The following is a 21019-nucleotide window of genomic DNA, read 5'->3' as shown; positions in this document are numbered from 1 at the left end:
CAAAGGGCTATAACTTTTAAAATGGTTCATGATTGCCAGATGTTTACCCTTGTTGACATAGAGGAACTCCCATATGGGCTTTCAGTTGCTGGCATGATCTTTGACCTTGAAAGGTCAAATGCAAGGTCATGGGTTTTCAAAGAGCTGTAACTTTTAAAATGGTTCATGATAGCCAGATGTTTACCCTTATCGACATGTAGGAACTCCCATATGGGCTTTCAGTTTCCGCCATGATCTTTGACCTTGAGTGACCTTGAAAGGTCAAACGCAAGGTCATGGGTTTTCAAAGGGCTATAACTTTTAAAATGGTTCATGATTGCCAGATGTTTACCCTTATCGACATGTAGGAACTCCCATATGGGCTTTCAGTTGCCATCATGATCTTTGACCTTGAGTGACCTTGAAAGGTCAAACACAAGGTCATGGGTTTTCAAAGGGCTTATAACTTTAAAATGGTTCATGATTGCCAGATGTTTACCCTTATCGACATGTAGGAACTCCCATATAGGCTTTCAGTTTCCGCCATGATCTTTGACCTTGAGTGACCTTGAAAGGTCAAACACAAGGTCATGGGTTTTCAAAGGGCTGTAACTTTTAAAATGGTTCATGATAGCCAGATGTTTACCCTTATCGACATGTAGGAACTCCCATATGGGCTTTCAGTTTCTGCCATGATCTTTGACCTTGAGTGACCTTGAAAGGTCAAACACAAGGTCATGGGTTTTCAAAGGGCTATAACTTTAAAATGGTTCATGATAGCCAGATGTTTGCTGTTATCGACATATAAGAAGTCCCATATGGGCTTTCAGTTGCCACCATGACCTTTGACCCGGAATGACTTAGAAATGTCAAACTCAAGGTCATGGATTTTCATAGGACTATAACCTGACAGCTGAAGATTGAGAAATATTACCATTATCAACATTATAGGTATAAAATAAATGCTGCCGGGCGAGGTTCGTTTTGCCTAGCAACACTTGTTTTTTCCCTTTTTCAAGTTAATAAGGCAAAAAAAAAACCTTTGTCCTGAAGACTTTCCTGTGGTGGAAAACCTACAGGAACAGCCTTACCTGTGACTGTTCACTTTAGCCTCAGAATACACATTTTCTCACAGAAAGCTTCAACAGATCACTGTTTTTCTTTGGTAAATGGCTAATAATCTGTTCATTAGGCTTTAGTTATGTGGCGCGTCCACTATAGAAGTCCTTGTGCAAGTTGTTACTCGAGAAACAAGCGTATTAATTTGGAGCCAGTCAAAGTTATTCAACAGTAGTTACAGTGCTGAGCGTAAATGAGTACACCCCCTTTGAAAAGTAACATTTTAAACAATATCTCGATGAACACAAACAATTTCCAAAATGTTGACGAGACAAAGTTTAATAGAACATCTGTTTAACTTATAACGTGAAAGTAAGGTTAATAATATAACTTAGATTACACATTTTTCAGTTTTACTCAAATTAGGGTGGTGCAAAAATGAGTACACCCCACAACAAAAACTACTACATCTAGTACTGAGCAATTCCAGCGTTATGGACGGGACACTTGAACTCAAAATGGCAACAAATGACCCAGTGCATGTTTTATTGTCTCCCAGTATTTAAACAGGTGTTGCATATTTTAAGGCTGTACCATACTGGAGAAGTGATAGAACAAGAACAATTCCCATAGTACATCTAGGGCATGCCAAAAAATGCCAATAAAAGATGCGTTATGGATGTGACAGAAAAAGTATCACTTTTCTTGGGTGACTGTACATTTTAATCAAACTCTGTGAAATTGTAAACCTAATGTCGAAATGGAGATATCCATTTGATAGAGGGGTCCAAGGTGAATATTAAAAAATCTTTGTTTAAAATATTTTGTATTTCATGCAGAGTTTCGGAAGGAAAAGTCGGCGTTATGGATGTGACGAAATTCCGTTATGGATGTGACGCGTCTGAAATAGACATGGCATATGTTTAGAAAATCAGCAATTTAACCATCATAACCCTTTGAAAAACTCTCTAAATATCAGCTAAAACTATCAAAGTTCTTAAATAATATTTAGGATGGCTATTGTTTTGCTGTTTTGTGGATTTTAGCATACATTTCTGTGGCTTGTGGCAATAATACAGAATTGTACATGATCAAAGTTGATTTTAGCTTGGGGTTTACATTATAAGAAAGAAAGACTGACAGTGACATATTAGGTTGGTTACAAATTGGTTCAACTTATTCACATCTGTAAAATACAGGCCTAGGTGATATCTCTGGGAGTGGTTTTGATGTATTACATGTTGCTTTATTTTTGCATGGTGAGGTTGACATTTACATGGAATTGCCCTACTTTGTATGGCCTCCATGATTTTTAATGGCAGCACCAAGTCTTCTAGGCATGGAATGAACAAGTTGGCGACATTTTGCAACATCAATCTTTTTCCATTCTTCAACAACGACCTCTTTTAGTGACTGGATGCTGGACAGAGAGTGATGCTCAGCTTGTCTCTTCAGAATTCCCCATCCTGTAGGTTTTCGATTGGGTTCAGATCAGGAGACGTACTTGGCCACTGAATCACTTTCACCCTGTTCTTCTTCAGAAATCCAACAGTGGCCTTAGATGTGTGTTTAGTCATGTTGGAAAAGTGCACGACGACCAAGGGCACGGAGTGATGGTAGCATCTTCTCTTTCAGTATAGAGCAATACGTCTGTGAATTCATGATGCCATCAATGAAATGCAGCTCCCCGACACCAGCAGCACTCATGCAGCCCCACATAAGGACACTGCCACCACCATGTTTCACTGTAGGCACCAGGCATTTTCCTTTGTATTCCTCACCTTTGCGACGCCATACAGTTTTGAAGCCATCGGTTCCAAAAACATTTATCTTGGTCTCATCACTCCAGAGTATAGAGTCCCAGTAGTCTTCATCTTTGTCAGCATGGGCCCTGGCAAACTAGGCGGGCTTTTTAGTGCCTGGGCTTTAGGAGAGGCTTCTTTCCATGCATGCCATTCCTCTGCAGTGTACGCCGTATTGTGTCACAGGAAATAGTCACCCCAGTTTGGCTTTCTGCTTCTTTAGATAACTGCAGTGAACTTGCATGCCGATTTTCTTCAACCCTTCTCATCAGAAGGCGCTCCTGTCGAGGTGTTAACTTCCGTGGACGACCTGGACGTCTCTGTGAGATGGTTGCAGTTCCATCTTTCTTAAATTTTTGTACCACTTTCGCTACAGTATTCTGACTGATAAGTAAAGCTTTGCTGATCTTCTTGTAGCCTTCACCTTTGTGGTGTAAAGAAATTATTTTCTTTGGGGAATTCTGAAGAGACAAGTTGAGCATCACTCTCCATCCAGCATCCAGTCACTAAAAGAGGTCATTGTTGAAGAATGGAAAAAGATGGATGTTGCAAAATGTCGCCAACTTGTTCATTCCATGCCTAGAAGACTTGGTGCTGTCATTAAAAATCATGGAGGCCATACAAAGTCCTAGATGTAGTAGTTTTTGTTGTGGGGTGTACTCATTTTTGCACCACCCTAATTTGAGTAAAACTGAAAAATGTGTAATCTAAGTTATATTATTAACCTTACTTTCCCGTTATAAGTTAAACAGATGTTATATTAAACTTTGTCTCGTCAACATTTTGGAGATTGTTTGTGCTCATTGAGAGATTGTTTAAAATGTTACTTTTCAAACGGGGTGTACTCATTTACGCTCAGCACTGTATATCACGTGACCACACAAAGGGTACATTATATTCATTCATGCTTTTCTACTAGATCTCGGTTTGCAAACTCGGATGAGTCTTCAGTGCGGCTCTATGGAAAAAGAAGGCTTCCTCCTCTTGCATAAGACCAAAGACAAGTGCATTCTCATGACCTCTCCGTTTAAGAAGTATTACGTCACGCTCAGCAAAGATGTTCTGTCTTACTCACGGACTCCGCACTCCAAGGTGAGGGACACTAACTCCTCTGGATTGGTCCATCGTTCTTATCTGTAGTATACGGGAATTCTGTAACTTCCATTTTGACAATGCAGAAGAGCTCGTTCATCTCCCTGCCCAAGATCTGTGCGGTGGAAAAGGTGGAGGAGAAGTGCTTCGGCAGCGCCAATGTCATGCAGATAATCTCGAGCGAGGACTCCGGGCAGCAGGAGACACTGTACCTGGACTGCAAGGTACACATTCACAAGGGCTTTGAAATGAACACAATAAAAACAAAAGGTAGTGGAGGGTCTTGTGATTTTTTTTTTTTTTTCCCTCCTAATTTGGTCAGCAAGTTCTCCTCTCTCCTTTTCTCTGGGACAGCTACTGCAATCTGCCCTCTTCCTCATACATGAGCTCATAGACACCCGTGATTGGTTAGTGTCGGTGTTGTAGTCGAGTCACTAAACCTCAAGTCCAAATCATGAAAGAAAATTTTGAGTCGAGTCCGAGAACAAGACTCCAGTCGCACCATTTGACGGCAGCTGTTGCTGCCTTTATGTGAAAGCGTCTCTGCTACTGTGTTGGACTGACGTTCCTGCTCGACTGCCCCATTTTAGGCCCTGTCCACACGGCAACGGATTCAGGTGACTCCGATACAATTGCTTATCGTTTAGGCCTGGCGTCCACACGGCACCGGCGTTTTGGGTGCCCAAAACGCAATCTTTTTGAGAACGGGTTCCAGAGTGGAAAGATCTGGCAATGTTGCCGTTGTGAAGTCGTCTGGATGAGTAGAACGGATTTGTTTACGATGACGTCACAACCACATGACTGTCAGTGCTTCACGCCGGGTAGAAGTGTAACGAACTCGATGCGAGTTGTCAACAAATCCTATAACTTGGTTCATGAAACGCGCTTACAAAATATTTTCACTGTGAATATTTATTGTGTAATGGTGCAAAGTGAGAGAGAGAGAGAGAGAGAGACTCTGCCCTTAGGGCAGAGTCAATCCCGCCAGCAAAAATAGGGAAAAAAAAGGAGCGATCTCACCTCTTCAGATGTTGGTTTAAGTCCGACAATACATTCCTCAAAAAGGGCATAGAGGAGCAAATTAAACCATCAACATGTAGCATTCAATTTATTCCGGACCATTAAAGACGCCGCCTTCCGCGTAGAATTATACGTCATCCTCGCCGCCATATTGGATAGGTCAAAGCGGAGAATAAAGATTCATGTGCTGCGTTTAACTGTACCAACAGGTTTACCGTCCAAACGAGATCACATGGGATTACCTTTCACAGGTGAGAAACAACAAGTTAATCCATCAACGTGTAGCATTCAATTTATTCCGGACCATTAAAGACGCCGCCTTCCGCATAGAATCATACGTCATCCTCGCCGCCATATTGGATAGGTCAAAGCGGAGAATAAAGATTAGCTGCGTTTAACTGTACCAACAGGTTTGCCGTCCAAACGAGATCACATGGGATTACCTTTCACAGGTGAGACTGGAAAAATACTTTTCATTGTATTTGGTCATTATAATGTAATTTTACGAACAGATTTTCCTGACTTTGTGGCTAATATGAAGTCTCGCGCATAATAGTTTATGTGCATGCGTCCTTACTTCTTCTATTGTTCTGGTGTCTCCGAAGGGACCGTCTTACAGCTCCCCAGAGGTGTGGCATGTGTATTGCATCGTTTTCAGCAAGCGTTGCGTTGCCATATGGACCTGATATTTTACTGATCGTTGCCCATTTGGACGCGATATATTTTTAAATAACATCTCGTTGCTGTTGTCGTGTGGATGTAGCCTTAGTTAACAGGCTACAGATAAAAAGCTTGTTCATCGCTCAGCAAGCCCCACCCACTATCAACAGGGCAAATAACATGACAAAGGGTTCATCGCTCAGCAAGCAAGCCCCACGATCAACAGAGCAATGAACATAGCGTGTCGCTTATTTCTCTGGGTGGAGTCTTGCCAAATGACGATTGAAGTTCGAGGTCGTCCCCGTCGTTTCCTCGACGGTTCTTCTACATATGGAACACACAGCAGTGCATTTTTTCCCACTGCACGAGAAGTCCATATAAGCAAAGCAGACAATCCTAGCGGCGTTCCGTCCAGGCATTTTAGCGCCGTTAACGTTAGTTTGTTCCTGAACATGACGTATGAACAGATGAATGTGCGTCTCTTGCATGAAATTAGTATAAAAATTAATGTCGATATAAATATCTTGTGCCAATTCATTATGGCGTGTTAAGAAAAAATAAAGAAAAAATCCGAATCCTCGTCTCCAATTTACGAGTCCGAATGCGGTGAATGCACGAGTCCGAGTCATCAGTGCTCAAGTCCAACACTACGTTCAGACTGCAACCTGAAACGACCCATATCCGATTTGTTGTGAAATCCGATTTTTTTTTTGTTAGGCCGTTCACATTACCAATTATATGAGACTTGTATGCGATCTCCAATATGAACGGAAAACGACCCGCATGCGCAAATTGACACGTAATAAGCACATCTACGTAATACGTAAACCAAAAAAAAGCGCACTCTTCATGTTTAATGATTTCTTTTTTGTCTGTTTAATTATCTGGTTAGTGTTAAAGTGTGAGGTCTCGTGTGTGTTTTTGTTTCTGAACTGAAATGAAAACGTGTAGCCTGGTAACGAGGGTTGACTCCTAAATCTCATCTCATCTCATTATCTCTAGCCGCTTTATCCTTCTACAGGGTCGCAGGCAAGCTGGAGCCTATCCCAGCTGACTACGGGTGAAAGGCGGGGTACACCCTGGACAAGTCGCCAGGTCATCACAGGGCTGACACATAGACACAGACAACCATTCACACTCACATTCACACCTACGGTCAATTTAGAGTCACCAGTTAACCTAACCTGCATGTCTTTGGACTGTGGGGGAAACCGGAGCACCCGGAGGAAACCCAGGCGGACACGGGGATTACATGCAAACTCCACACAGAAAGGCCCTCGCCGGCCACGGGGCTCGAACCCGGACCTTCTTGCTGTGAGGCGACAACGCTAACCACTACACCACCGTGCCGCCCTGACTCCTAAATGTCTCTCTAATTTCTATATAAGTGCACTACATGTTACTAGGAAGTAATGGATTTTTAAACTCTATATAGTGCACTCGAGCTTCAGTAGGCAGTCATTTGGGATACGGCCGCTGTATTACCAAACTCTTAATTCAGGCTTAATAATTTGCACATATTTATTTCGTCATATTAATAAACTTTTTCTACATTTTTATAAATATTTATTTAGATTGTTTATAGCCAGCTGAATTCTGCAACTTCTCTCAGCGCTGGCTCAAGGTGCAGAAACACCAGTGCAGTTTGCGATGGAGATGAGGCGAGACCTGGCGATGTGGTTTTTGTGGCGGCGGCGGAACTCGCACAATAATCTGATTAATGTGGGCAGCAGACTAATGAGACCGAAGGTGTCAAATTACTGGAAATTTCCAGAACAATCTTATAATCTTGTAATACAGGATGGTTTAAGTTATAAATCAGTTATAGAAACTGTTTTATTTAATCAGGCTAACAGATCAACATCCAGGTCCCTACCAAATCCACCATTAGCTTGATCAATTCTATAAAAGTCTATTTAAATTCTGAAAACTGTACAAATGTTGTTGTTTTCCACCAAAGAGGCGGGATTAGCCAACGCAGAATAGTGACGTTTGTCTCTTGTTGATGACGTGTAGGTCGCATGAATGCGACCTGTCTGGTCAGACTGCAGTCGCATGTGAAAATATCGGATATGCATCGGAATTAGGACCACATATCCAAGCGGCCTGGGTCGCATGTGAAAAAATCGGATCTGTGTCGTTCAGATTGTCAATAACAAATCGGATACAGGTCGCATACGGGCAAAAAAATCGGATATGGGTCGTTTCAGGGTGCAGTCTGAACGTAGTCCAAGTCAAGTCACGAGTCCTGGACTTGAGTACTACAAGCCTGTTTAGCGTCTCTATGATTGACAGTGTGTCAACCTTCTCCCCGAAGACAGCACGGCCAAACTTATCTCGGCCCTCTGAGCATGGATTGATGGGGTTTGAACTCACAATCTGTGGTGAATGCTTTCCCTGTTGCCCCGCTTGGAAGCCTGTAGAATTTGACTTTGGATAAGAACACATTGTTCTCTTAACCAAAAGCACCGCTTGTGTATAGTCCTACATCTTTTTTTTTTTTTAAAGTTTTATAACCAGACTCCCACATCTGGTTATATAACATTTTGCCTGTTAAACCAACGCAGGATCATATAAGGATCGTATCATTATTTTTCATTCCTAGTCATGTGCACCTCGCTCGTGTTTTTGTTTTATGTTGAATGATGGTTTGGAATAATATTGGAAGTGATCAACTAACAAGTTAGTTGTTGTCTTACCAGCCTCTCTTTTCTTTTCTCTCTCTCTCTTTCATGAAACTCAAACAGTTTGTCATGTTGTATAGAAACTGGACAATGGAATGTCCTCCAACCTGAAGACTCTTGTGGTGGGAAACTTACTGACTGTTGCTCTGACACTGGAGACTCTTTCCATAAATGTTTAATAAACCTCATGATAATACAGAAAACATACGAATCAACGATTATAGACTTTTTTTTTTTTTGGTAGAACAGGTCTGGTTGTTGTTAGGCTAAATTATGTAAGCATCAGCCATCTGAGTTCCTGTGATTAAGTTGCTTTGTAATAGCTAAGGCTCGGATATGTCTCTCTGTACACGTCTTTCTCTTCAGAGCGTAAACGAACTGAACCACTGGCTCTCGGCTTTACGGAAAGCGTGCAGTCACAACACCAACACCATGAGCTGTTATCATCCAGGGATCTACAAAGCTGACAGATGGAGTTGCTGCCACCAAAAGGAGAAAACAGGTACTGCAGATGTTTTCACCATGGAAAATGTATACAGATACCTCATCTCATCTCATCTCATCTCATTATCTGTAGCCGCTTTATCCTGTTCTACAGGGTCGCAGGCAAGCTGGAGCCTATCCCAGCTGACTACGGGCGAAAGGCGGGGTACACCCTGGACAAGTCGCCAGGTCATCACAGGGCTGACACATAGACACAGACAACCATTCACACTCACATTCACACCTACGCTCAATTTAGAGTCACCAGTTAACCTAACCTGCATGTCTTTGGACTGTGGGGGAAACCGGAGCACCCGGAGGAAACCCACGCGGACACGGGGAGAACATGCAAACTCCGCACAGAAAGGCCCTCGCCGGCCACGGGGCTCGAACCCGGACCTTCTTGCTGTGAGGCGACAGCGCTAACCACTACACCACCGTGCCGCCACAGATACAATTTTAATTTTTTTTAAAGTGTTTTACAATTATCCACACAAATCTTTTTTTTTTTTTTTTCAATTATTAATAAAAGTAGATCCTGCAACAAGACAACAATCTAAATTATACAGCAAGACCAAAAGCAATTCTTTCGAATGGAGAAAAATGTATATTATTGCTTTTTATTGGACAAAAAAAAAAATCCCAATTTTAAAACCTCCTTGAGTCAAAATGCTGTTAATCTAATCTCTTTAACATTAATGATTTTTTTTCATGTGTATATTATTTTATATTACCGAACCCAGCACAGGATCTCATCTCATTATCTCCAGCCGCTTTATCCTGTTCTACAGGGTCGCAGGTGAGCTGGAGCCTATCCCAGCTGACTACGGGCGAAAGGCGGGGTACGCCCTGGACAAGTCGCCAGGTCATCACAGGGCTGACACATAGACACAGACAACCATTCACACTCACATTCACACCTACACTCAATTTAGAGTCACCAGTTAACCTAACCTGCATGTCTTTGGACTGTGGGGGAAACCGGAGCACCCGGAGGAAACCCACGCGGACACGGGGAGAACATGCAAACTCCACACAGAAAGGCCCTCGCCGGCCACGGGGCTCGAACCCGGACCTTCTTGCTGTGAGGCGACAGCGCTAACCGTGCCGCCCCAGCACAGGATATTACTTATTATTTTGTTTTACTTTTTTTTAAAAACCCATTTATAATTATAAATAATTTATAATTAATTTCCCTGTGGGTAAATCTTCTTAACTCAGACCCAGGCTGTGATAAGACCAGACATGGTGTCACCCTTCAGGAATGGTACGACCCACTGGATCCAGACCTGGAATCTCAGCTGATTTATCGCCACCTGAGCAGCGTCCAACACGCCATGAGGTATTCACTAATCCAGACACGCTGCTCTGGAAGAAACTTGCTGCAGTATATTTCACGATTTATCTCTCCGACGATAGCAATAACAATGCAGGAAATATAGTGCTCTGTATATCTGCATATCTACAGCATGATGTTTCACAAGCCTAAATTTAACATGCGATGCTCTCTAATGTCTTCCAGGGATAAATATTATGAACTGATGAAGCAAAAAGAAGTTGATGACACCGACACTGACCAAGGTAATATGAAAATACAGACGTTCTTGTACAGTGTCTTGCAAAAGTATTCATCCCCCTTGGTGTTTGTCCTGTTTTGTCGCATTACAAGCCGCAATTAAAATGGATTTTTGGAGGGTTAGCACCATTTGATTCACACAACATGCCTACCGCTTTAAAGGTGAAAATTGTTTTACTGTGACACAAACAATAATTGAGATGAAAAAAAAATAGAAATCTGGAGTGTGCATAGGTATTCACCCCCTTTCGTATGAAACCCCTAAATAAAAGCTGCTCCAACCAATTCGCTTCATAAGTCAGATAATTAGTTGATTAATATGGCACCACTACAAACCTGACGAGAAGGCCCCGCCCACCAAAACTCACAGACCGGGCAAGGAGGGTGTTAATCAGAGATGCAAAAAAAAACACCAAAGATAACACTGAAGGAGCTGCAAAGCTCCACAGCGAAGATGGGAGTATCTGTCCATAGGACCACTTTAAGCTGTACACCCCACAGAGTGGCCAGAAATAAGAAAACACGTTTGGAGTTTGCCCAGCAGCATGTGGCAGACTTCCCAAACACATGGAAGAAGGTTCTCTGGTCAAATGAGACTAAAATTGATCTTTTTGGCCATCATGGGAAACGCCATGTGTGGCTCAAACCCAACACCCTGAGAACACCATCCCTACAGTGAAGCATGGTGGTGGCAGCATCATGCTGTGGGGATATTTTTCATCTGCAGGGACAGGAAAGCTGGTCAGGATTGAAAGATGGATGGCACTAAATACAGGGCAGTTCTGGAGGAAAACCTGTTCGAGTCGGCCAAAAGTTTGAGACTGGGACGAAGGTTCACGTTCCAGCAGGACAATGACCCTAAACATACTGCTAAAGCTACACTGGAATGGTTCAAGGGGAAACATTTAAATGTCTTGGAATGGCCTAATCAAAGCCCAGACCTCAATCCAATTGAGAATCTGTGGCATAACTTGAAGATTGCTGTACACCAACGCAACCCATCTAACTTGAAGGAGTTGGAGCAGTTTTGCCTTGAGGAATGGGCAAAAATCCCAGTGGCTAGATGTGCTAAGCTAATAGAGACATACTCCAAGAGACTTGCAGCTGTAATTGCAGTAAAAGGTGGCTCTACAAAGTATTGACTTTGGGGGGGTGAATACCTATGCACACTCCAGATTTCTGTTTTTTCATCTTAATTATTGTTTGTGCCACAATAAAACAATTTTCACCTTTAAAGTGGTCGGCATGTTGTGTGAATCAAATGATGCTAACTCTCCAAAAATCCATTTTAATTCCGGCTTGTAATGTGACAAAACGGGACAAATACCAAGGGGGATGAATACTTTTGCAAGACACTGCACGTTAAACATGATGGTAGAAAACAGAACACTTGAAAGCATCGCCAGTAAGGGACTTAAACATGTGGGGGAGGGGGAATAAACCATGACATAAATTGTAGTTCCTGTTACACCAGCAAAGTTGATTATTTTCCAAGTACAGCACCTCCCAAAATGATTTATTCCATGTATACCACAGCAGTTTGCCAACACTTTTTCTGCACATCTGCAATACAAATTGTTTAACGTTATCCCTCTTTTTGAAACGTTTACTCATGATTTTCTGCTGTTTCTTAAATGCCATCTAGATCCAAAGAAGGTGGACGGTATAACGAGACTTTTCCAGATTCTCAAAGATTTGCACGACGCTCACGCGGCAGTAGAAGAGGAGGAGCGTTTGAAAAACAAGAACGTTTTCCTCGAGTTGCAGACGTAAACCGAGTCTCCTTTAAAAAAAAAAAGAAGACAAAGCGTGTTTAATCCTGCGTCACACATTGTACACTTCATGGACAGGGTTTATTATGTGAACCTGCTAAACTGCAATGCACAGCAAGTTCAAATTTTGGAAAGAAATTTTTGAGAACAAGTTTGCTTTCCATGGCTTTTATTTAAGGCGAGTGAGTTTTCATGATTAGTGGGCTGCCTTCGAAAGCTCGTACGCATCGAGGATCGTGTGTAGTGTGTATTTTACACAAATGTATAAATGTTGCAGCTTAATAAGGTCCTGAAAATCATAAGTTCTCGCTGGTTATTCTTGCTTAGAGGCACTTTATCACGCTTGGATTCTATCTTTGTGATTTTTTTTCATCATACAAGCATTAATTTTTTTCCTTTGTAAATAAGCAGAGTCCACAAGTTTACAGTATACGCTCTTAATTTAAAATATGACACAAGTAGACTTCCTGTTTACCAGTTTCATGTCCAATTCTGCACGATTTATTCATGTCCTGTTCCCGAGCCCTTAATGACTCCCAGAAATTAATGCTGTATCCGAAGTCTGCCACAGCATCTATTTGACCAATTCGCCACAGGTTTTTGATCCACTCTGGTCTCTGTTCAAATATATAAGTGCAAGACTGATCAGTACTTCAATTTCAGAAGGAGGAAAGGTGCTAGAGATGTGCATCATCATGAAGGAGTGATTTATAGGAAGGAGCGCATCACAACATGAGGCATAAGGAGTCATTTTTCTTGCTTCTAAGCGTCATGATACAGTTGAGCATAAACATTTGACAACAAAAATAGTGTAAGTATTATGAGTAAGTGTTCTACAACGATCCTAGGATTAAGGCAAAATCAACAGGAAACAAATCAGTGCAGTTGAGTGAAAAAGTTTGCATTCCCTATGGTTTCTGGGTGGGAGGAAAAAAACGCACCACGAGTCGGCTATAAGCCATGTACGACGAGATTGAGTGGAATAACTATTTTATTCTATCCGCATTCGCTGGATTTTGAGAGGGAGCATTTTCATTTTTATTTTTTGCAAATTCAATAAATAAAAACTTGACACAAAACGTCCGACAAAATCATTTCTGCTTGGAATGTAAACAAACCTGCGAAATGACTAGAAATTTGTGAAAAATGCAATAATAATTCTTGAGAAATAAAAAAGGATATGTTCTTGCCATCAAATACTTTTTTCCATATTTTGTTGCTTTTTTATTTTTTGGGGTTTTGTAGCGTAGAGTCTTTTTTTCGTCCTCGGTTGTTTCAGCAACACGCTCCGCCATTTTGTTTTTCTCTACTCACGGTATATGAGCTGGTAGGAGAGTAGCCAATCAGAGCGCACGATTGATCATATCCAGTGACTGTGGATAGAATAATAAAGTTTATCCACAACAATAGAAGTCGAGTATGTTAAAAATAAAATTTGCAGTATATTCTACAACAATACAATCCCAAACTTAAGGAAGAGTAAGCAGATTAAAGAATACAGTTGAGTGCATTCCCCCCCCCCTTTTTTTTTGGGGGGGGGGAGGGGGTTAGAAATCTGAGAAACTTTGATACATTGAAAGTTATGTTGGAATAAATAATTTGTTTGGTGGGGTTTTTTGGCCATAAGGGTGCACAAACTTTTGCACCCAACTGTATGATGTAAGAAAATTACTATACAGCTTGTATTTAATACATTTCAGAAACTACACGTTTATAAACATAAACTAAGGCATATTTTTTTAACAATTGGTTTAGCAAAAAGTCTACTATTAACCTGACCTTTAAAAAAAAATGCACACCCTCAATCCAATCAAAAAAAAAAACCCAATCCTTGTGAACATTGTTCATTCCCTCTAAACTCCCATCAATAAACAGCTCATATTATCTCCGCTTTATTGACAGCATTGCTAGAGACGCAACACTTGGGATCCTCTATCTGCACTCAGTATTCACTCATCTATCAATTATTCAAATCTCGCAGTATATACACATGTAATTTCTATTGTTGCCATGTTTCAACTTGTCGATTTTGTATATTGTATTAGTATGTCCCAGACCAGTGTGTATTATAGGCATGACATGTATTTCTGATTGTCTTTTATAGTTTTGTTTTTGTTATGACATGAATGTATATGACCTGAGGACATTTTTGCAGGTAAGGGCCTCGTTTTGTACACTAGATGGCTCTGCAGTATTGAAATATTTATACCACAAACTGGGCCGTAGAAATACTATACATCTTTAGATTGATGCATTGATTAGTAAATGTACACAAATCGATCCATGAAATGTAACACCCGTTTCAAGCAACAGTTCACTGTTTAGGCCTGATTTTGTGACATACTCGTTTATAACCTATTATAAAGTGTTATGATGACTTGGACAGAAAATACTTTCTGTAGGATGAATTATTTTGGCAGTGTGTGTTACTATTGTAAAGTAGAGGTGTATATTGGGACTCGGACCCTCTAGGATCCAACAATAACAAAAATGAGTGCTCTGAGAGCGCAATATCCCCTGCTGGCAACTCTACCATAACTCTGGTTAAATGCGACTGAATTGAACGAAATTGCAATACGCATATTACCGACATATAACAAAAAATTCTGCCAAGTTTTGTGAAATTCTTCCAAAAATTGTGAGAGGAGTTGATTTCAGAAGGTGAGTACCCTTCCCAGGATGGACAGATGGACAGACGGACGGACAGACATCGCCATGACATAATCCCCCTTCGGGCCTTTCGGCCAGCGGAGGATAAAAATTGTCTGAGTGGACGGTTAGATATGAAAGTGAAGAAGGTTCATTAATATACAAGCATATATAATATATACAAACACTTTACCTTGGTTAGGAACATTGGGGTTTAAGTCGCAAAGGTTTTCCAGAGTAAAACTGACTGTATTAATAATGGGATTGTTTGAACGTTCTGTGGGAGGGATTGGGATGAGTCGAGAGAGTTCAGGCTTTTTCTAGGAGAGAGTGGGGTTGATCAAATTTTCTGTGCGTGTGCCTGGGATTGGTCAACTTTTACTCAAGGAATGGACAAGATTGGTGAAGTGTGTTTGTCGGAGTGGGCAGGATTGGTAAAGTTTTCATGGGAGTAGGCAGACTTGATCAAGAGTGTCTACAGGGGCAAGTGAGATTAGTCAAATGTTCTGTGGGAATGAGTAGGATTACATTACATTGCAGGCATTTGGCAGATGTTCTTATCCAGAGCGACGTACGACATACCCAGAGCAGCCTGGGAAGCAGTTGAGGGGTTAGATGCCTTGCTCAAGGGTACTTCAGCCATTCCTGCTGGTCCAGAGAATCAAACCAGCGACCTTTTGGTCCCAAAGCTGCTTCTAACCATTAGTAGCCTGGCAAGCCAGACTAAATGTGAATATTTAGTCTGGTCTCGGTCATAGACATTTCCGAAGGGTGTGGGTAGGAACAACCTGTTGTCTTTCAAACTGTCTCTGTGCGTATAGGCCAACGCTCTGACCAATCAGCGCAACAGTGACTCTGACGTAGTCAGAGTGACAGAAAGCAGTGGGGGAGGGTAAACAGCTGGTAAATCAGACTTTTGCCATAGCCAGTCGGCAAAACAGCGAAAACGTCCTTCTTGAAATGGAATGATCGGCGAGCCTCTTCCTGCTCATGTTTCAATGAAAACTCCAAGTCTAATTCTTCTAAAACTGATTCCAAAGCGGAGTCAAACGAGCGCTGCTCAATAGCCGTAGCCATCTTTCCTGTTGTGCTTTCTCCAGCGTTGCGCAGCCTTGTCGTCACTCCTGCAAAAGCCCGCCCAAAGAATCCAAACAAAAACCTTGTGTTGTGATTGGCGGGCACGATTTGATGCCTGGGGTGTGTTGTTGATATGGTCCGAGGCTAGGCCCACTCGTAGGCAAAAATATTTTTGGCCGCTAGGCGGGTGGGTCGAGTTTACTAGGCTAAACCATTAGGCCATGGTTCCCCTGATTAGTCAGCAGTGTCTGTAGAAACAGGAAGAATTGGTCAAACTTTCTTTGGGAGCAGGCAGGATTGGTCGCGTGTCTATGGGAGTTGGTGGAAATGGTCAAACTTTTTGCAGAAGCAGGCAGGATTGGTCAAACTTTCTGTGGAAACAGGAGGGTACGTCAACCTCTCTCAGCAAGCAGCTAATCAAGAATATCTCTGGCCGCAGGCAGGATTGGTCAAATTTTTACCGCAGTAGACAACAGTGGGCTTAATAAAGCAGTTTGGTGCACATTCTTCATTTTTAATCAAACAGCCTTTTTTATTAGTTATAGTAATAATTTCCTGGCTTTTTGCAGCTAACACACATCTAAGTATCACTTCCTAAACAACGGAGTCTGGTTTTGTCCCCAATTGAATACCATATGGGTAACATACTAAACCATGGAGACCTCTGAAAACATATGGCATACTATCCCAACATACTACTGGTAACATGTTGCTTTTGAGAGAGCTCGCAACTGCCTAATATTCCACTGTAAGCATTTTTATTCATCCTAATGTTTCGCCTGGTCTTGGAGCTTGTAAAAGGTTCATGAAGTCTATATATGAGGCCACTTATAAATGTAGTTGAGACACTTAAAGGCAATAAGAAGACTAAGGACCAGAATGAAAACTGTCACATGGGTAGGTATTCATGAAAGTTTATAAATCTTTGTACTATATAAGCCTTGCGTGCTGTATTTCATAAAAAGGATCAGTTTAAATTAATTCTGTGTCTTACAAAGTGGAGGAGGAATGTGTTTCCTGTTTATGCCTCTGCAACTTGAGCAGTCCATATGTTTCTCTCATCTGCTTGCCCACACAAATCAGACGAGCACACTGTCTGCTGTCACTGGCTACTAAATAGTTGGTGTATGTACGGTATGGCCATAGGTGACATATGTTTCACAAATGGTTGAGTGCAGTAGTGTTCACCTTTCTCCATAGCCCTACTCTCAGGCTCTGTCTTTCAGCCTACCAAAGCAATGAAAGGTCTACATATAGAACATACCATGTCAGAAATAAAGGTGCAAAAGCAGTGGTGATCAACGTCGCTTCAAAGTAGGTAGGTTCTGGATTCAAATGTGGAAACCGAATGGGGCCTTTCTGTGTGGAGATTACATTAAACTCAAGGAAAATACTGACATTCTCTCTCTCTCTCTCATATGCGCGCACACACATACCTGTGAACTGATGGAAGGTACAACCCCAATTCCAAAAAAGTTGGGACAAAGTACAAATTGTAAATAAAAACGGAATGCAATAATTTACAAATCTCAAAAACTGATATTGTATTCACAATAGAACATAGACAACATATCAAATGTCGAAAGTGAGACATTTTGAAATTTCATGCCAAATATTGGCTCATTTGAAATTTCATGACAGCAACACATCTCAAAAAAGTTGGGACAGGGGCAATAAGAGGCTGGAAAAGTTAAAGGTACAAAAAAGGAACAGCTGGAGGACCAAATTGCAACTCATTAGGTCAATTGGCAATAGGTCATTAACATGACTGGGTATAAAAAGAGCATCTTGGAGTGGCAGCGGCTCTCAGAAGTAAAGATGGGAAGAGGATCACCAATCCTCCTAATTCTGCGCCGACAAATAGTGGAGCAATATCAGAAAGGAGTTCGACAGTGTAAAATTGCAAAGAGTTTGAACATATCATCATCTACAGTGCATAATATCATCAAAAGATTCAGAGAACCTGGAAGAATCTCTGTGCGTAAGGGTCAAGGCCGGAAAACCATACTGGGTGCCCGTGATCTTCGGGCCCTTAGACGGCACTGTATCACATACAGGCGTGCTTCTGTATTGGAAATCACAAAATGGGCTCAGGAATATTTCCAGAGAACATTATCTGTGAACACAATTCACCGTGCCATCCGCCGTTGCCAGCTAAAACTCTATAGTTCAAAGAAGAAGCCGTATCTAAACATGATCCAGAAGCGCAGACGTCTTCTCTGGGCCAAGGCTCATTTAAAATGGACTGTGGCAAAGTGGGAAACTGTTCTGTGGTCAGACGAATCAAAATTTGAAGTTCTTTATGGAAATCAGGGACGCCGTGTCATTTGGACTAAATGGAGAAGGACGACCCAAGTTGTTATCAGTGCTCAGTTCAGAAGCCTGCATCTCTGATGGTATGGGGTTGCATTAGTGCGTGTGGCATGGGCAGCTTACACATCTGGAAAGACATCATCAATGCTGAAAGGTATATCCAGGTTCAAGAGCAACATATGCTCCCATCCAGATGACGTCTCTTTCAGGGAAGACCTTGCATTTTCCAACATGACAATGCCAAACCACATACTGCATGAATTACAGCATCATGGCTGCGTAGAAGAAGGGTCCGGGTACTGAACTGGCCAGCCTGCAGTCCAGATCTTTCACCCATAGAAAACATTTGGCGCATCATAAAACGGAAGATACAACAAAAAAGACCTAAGACAGTTGAGCAACTAGAATCATGCATTAAACAAGAATGGGTTAACATTCCTATCCCGAAACTTGAGCAACTTGTCCCCTCAGTCCCCAGACGTTTACAGACTGTTGTAAAGAGAAAAGGGGATGTCTCACAGTGGTAAACATGGCCTTGTCCCAACTTTTTTGAGATGTGTTGTTGTCATGAAATTTAAAATCACCTCATTTTTCTCTTTAAATTATACATTTTCTCAGTTTAAACATTTGATGTGTCATCTACAGTGGGGCAAAAAAGTATTTAGTTAGTCAGCCACCAATTGTGCAAGTTCTCCCACTTAAAAAGATGAGAGAGGCCTGTAATTTTCATCATAGGTACACTTCAACTATGAGAGACAGAATGGGGGGAAAGAATCCAGGAAATCACATTGTAGGATTTTTAATGAATTGATTGGTAAATTCCTCGGTAAAATAAGTATTTGGTCACCTACAAACAAGCAAGATTTCTGGCTCTCACAGACCTGTAACAACTTCTTTAAGAAGCTCCTCTGTCCTCCACTCGTTACCTGTATTAATGGCACCTGTTTGAACTCGTTATCAGTATAAAAGACACCTGTCCACAACCTCAAACAGTCACACTCCAAACTCCACTATGGCCAAGACCAAAGAGCTGTCAAAGGTCACCAGAAACAAAATTGTAGACCTGCACCAGGCTGGGAAAACTGAATCTGCAATAGATAAGCAGCTTGGTGTGAAGAAATCAACTGTGGGAGCACTTATTAGAAAATGGAAGACATACAAGACCACTGATAATCTCCCTCGATCTGGGGCTCCACGCAAGATCTCACCCCGTGGGGTCAAAATGATCACAAGAACGGTGAGCAAAAATCCCAGAACCACACAGGGGGACCTAGTGAATGACCTGCAGAGAGCTGGGACCAAAGTAACAAAGGCTACCATCAGTAACACACTACGCCGCCAGGGACTCAAATCCTGCAGTGCCAGATGTCTCCCCCTGCTTAAGCCAGTACATGTCCAGGCCCGTCTGAAGTTTGCTAGAGAGCATTTGGATGATCCAGAAGAGGATTGGGAGAATGTCATATGGTCAGATGAAACCAAAATAGAACTTTTTGGTAAAAACTCAACTTGTCGTGTTTGGAGGAGAAAGAATGCTGAGTTGCATCCAAAGAACACCATACCTACTGTGAAGCATGGGGGTGGAAACATCATGCTTTGGGGCTGTTTTTCTGCAAAGGGACCAGGACGACTGATCTGTGTTAAGGAAAGAATGAATGGGGCCATGTATCATGAGATTTTGAGTGAAAACCTCCTTCCATCAGCAAGGGCATTGAAGATGAAATGTGGCTGGGTCTTTCAGCATGACAGTGATCCCAAATACACCACCCGGGCAATGAAGGAGTGGCTTCGTAAGAAGCATTTCAAGGTCCTGGAGTGGCCTAGCCAGTCTCCAGATCTCAACCCCATAGAAAATCTTTGGAGGGAGTTGAAAGTCCGTGTTGCCCAGTGACAGCCCCAAAACATCACTGCTCTAGAGGAGATCTGCATGGAGGAATGGGCCAAAATACCAGCAACAGTGTGTGAAAACCTGGTGAAGACTTACAGAAAACGTTTGACCTCTGTCATTGCCAACAAAGGGTATATAACAAAGTATTGAGATGAACTTTTGTTATTGACCAAATACTTATTTTCCACCATAATCTGCAAATAAATTCTTAAAAAATCAGACAATGTGATTTTCTGGATTCTTTTTTCTCATTCTGTCTCTCATAGTTAAGGTGTACCTATGATGAAAATTACAGGCCTCTCTCATCTTTTTAAGTGGGAGAACTTGCACAATTGGTGACTGACTAAATACTTTTTTGCCCCACTGTATGTTCTATTCTGAATAAAATATGGAATTTTGAAACTTCCACATCATTGCATTCCGTTTTTATTTACAATTTGTACTTTTGTCCCAACTTTTTTGGAATCGGGGTTGTAGATTTGATGAGTTTGGCAGATTAAAAAACACTAACCATTCACAGGAAAGGTGTTTTTTTTTTTTGACCTTCACGTCTTTGGCCTGCATCTTCTGGGAGGTTTTCTCTGCAGACCTCTAAACCCCTACAGTGTAACCTTTTGTTTGTTTGCTGCAGTGCTAGCCTTGGCTGCTTGAGCGAGTAGTTCTCTTTAACTGTCAGTTGATAGTTAGAGGTCTACACTCAACTTGGCGTTAGTTAGCGTTCTATACTCAAGTTGCCACATTGAATCCAAGTCTTCTTGTTTCACTCAGACACTTTAATGAGAAGGTTGTGTCCTCTTTAAAGTCTGCGTTGTGGAATGTCACAAATAGCTGTTACAATTGCATTATCTCTTTGTATATGCTACTTTTATTGACCCCGCTGTGGCTGGTAGGTTGAGCAAATTCACCCCGCCACTACGCAAAATCACCTGCATTTGGCGGGGAGCGGGTGCTAATTTCCAACACTGGTT

At 41.8% G+C, this 21019-nt stretch overlaps 1 protein-coding gene across 3 annotated transcripts in view; it reads left to right on the top strand.

Annotated features, from left to right (window-relative positions):
- Window positions 1-14517, top strand: part of rasa4 (RAS p21 protein activator 4) — an 80857-nt gene extending 66340 nt beyond the window's left edge. For all 3 annotated transcript variants that reach the window (XM_060913406.1, XM_060913407.1, XM_060913404.1), the window contains 6 exons: window positions 3760-3932; window positions 4019-4156; window positions 8663-8798; window positions 10001-10121; window positions 10302-10360; window positions 12001-14517. In XM_060913406.1, coding sequence (XP_060769389.1) covers window positions 3760-3932; window positions 4019-4156; window positions 8663-8798; window positions 10001-10121; window positions 10302-10360; window positions 12001-12128 — 755 coding nt within the window. In that variant the 3' untranslated portion in view covers window positions 12129-14517. The remainder of the gene's footprint in view (window positions 1-3759; window positions 3933-4018; window positions 4157-8662; window positions 8799-10000; window positions 10122-10301; window positions 10361-12000) is intronic.
- The last annotated feature ends 6502 nt before the right edge of the window (window positions 14518-21019 follow it).

Source organism: Neoarius graeffei, chromosome 28 (assembly GCF_027579695.1).
Source record: "Neoarius graeffei isolate fNeoGra1 chromosome 28, fNeoGra1.pri, whole genome shotgun sequence".
Taxonomy (NCBI): Eukaryota; Metazoa; Chordata; class Actinopteri; order Siluriformes; family Ariidae; genus Neoarius; species Neoarius graeffei.
This window is presented reverse-complemented; position numbering and strand designations above follow the sequence as displayed.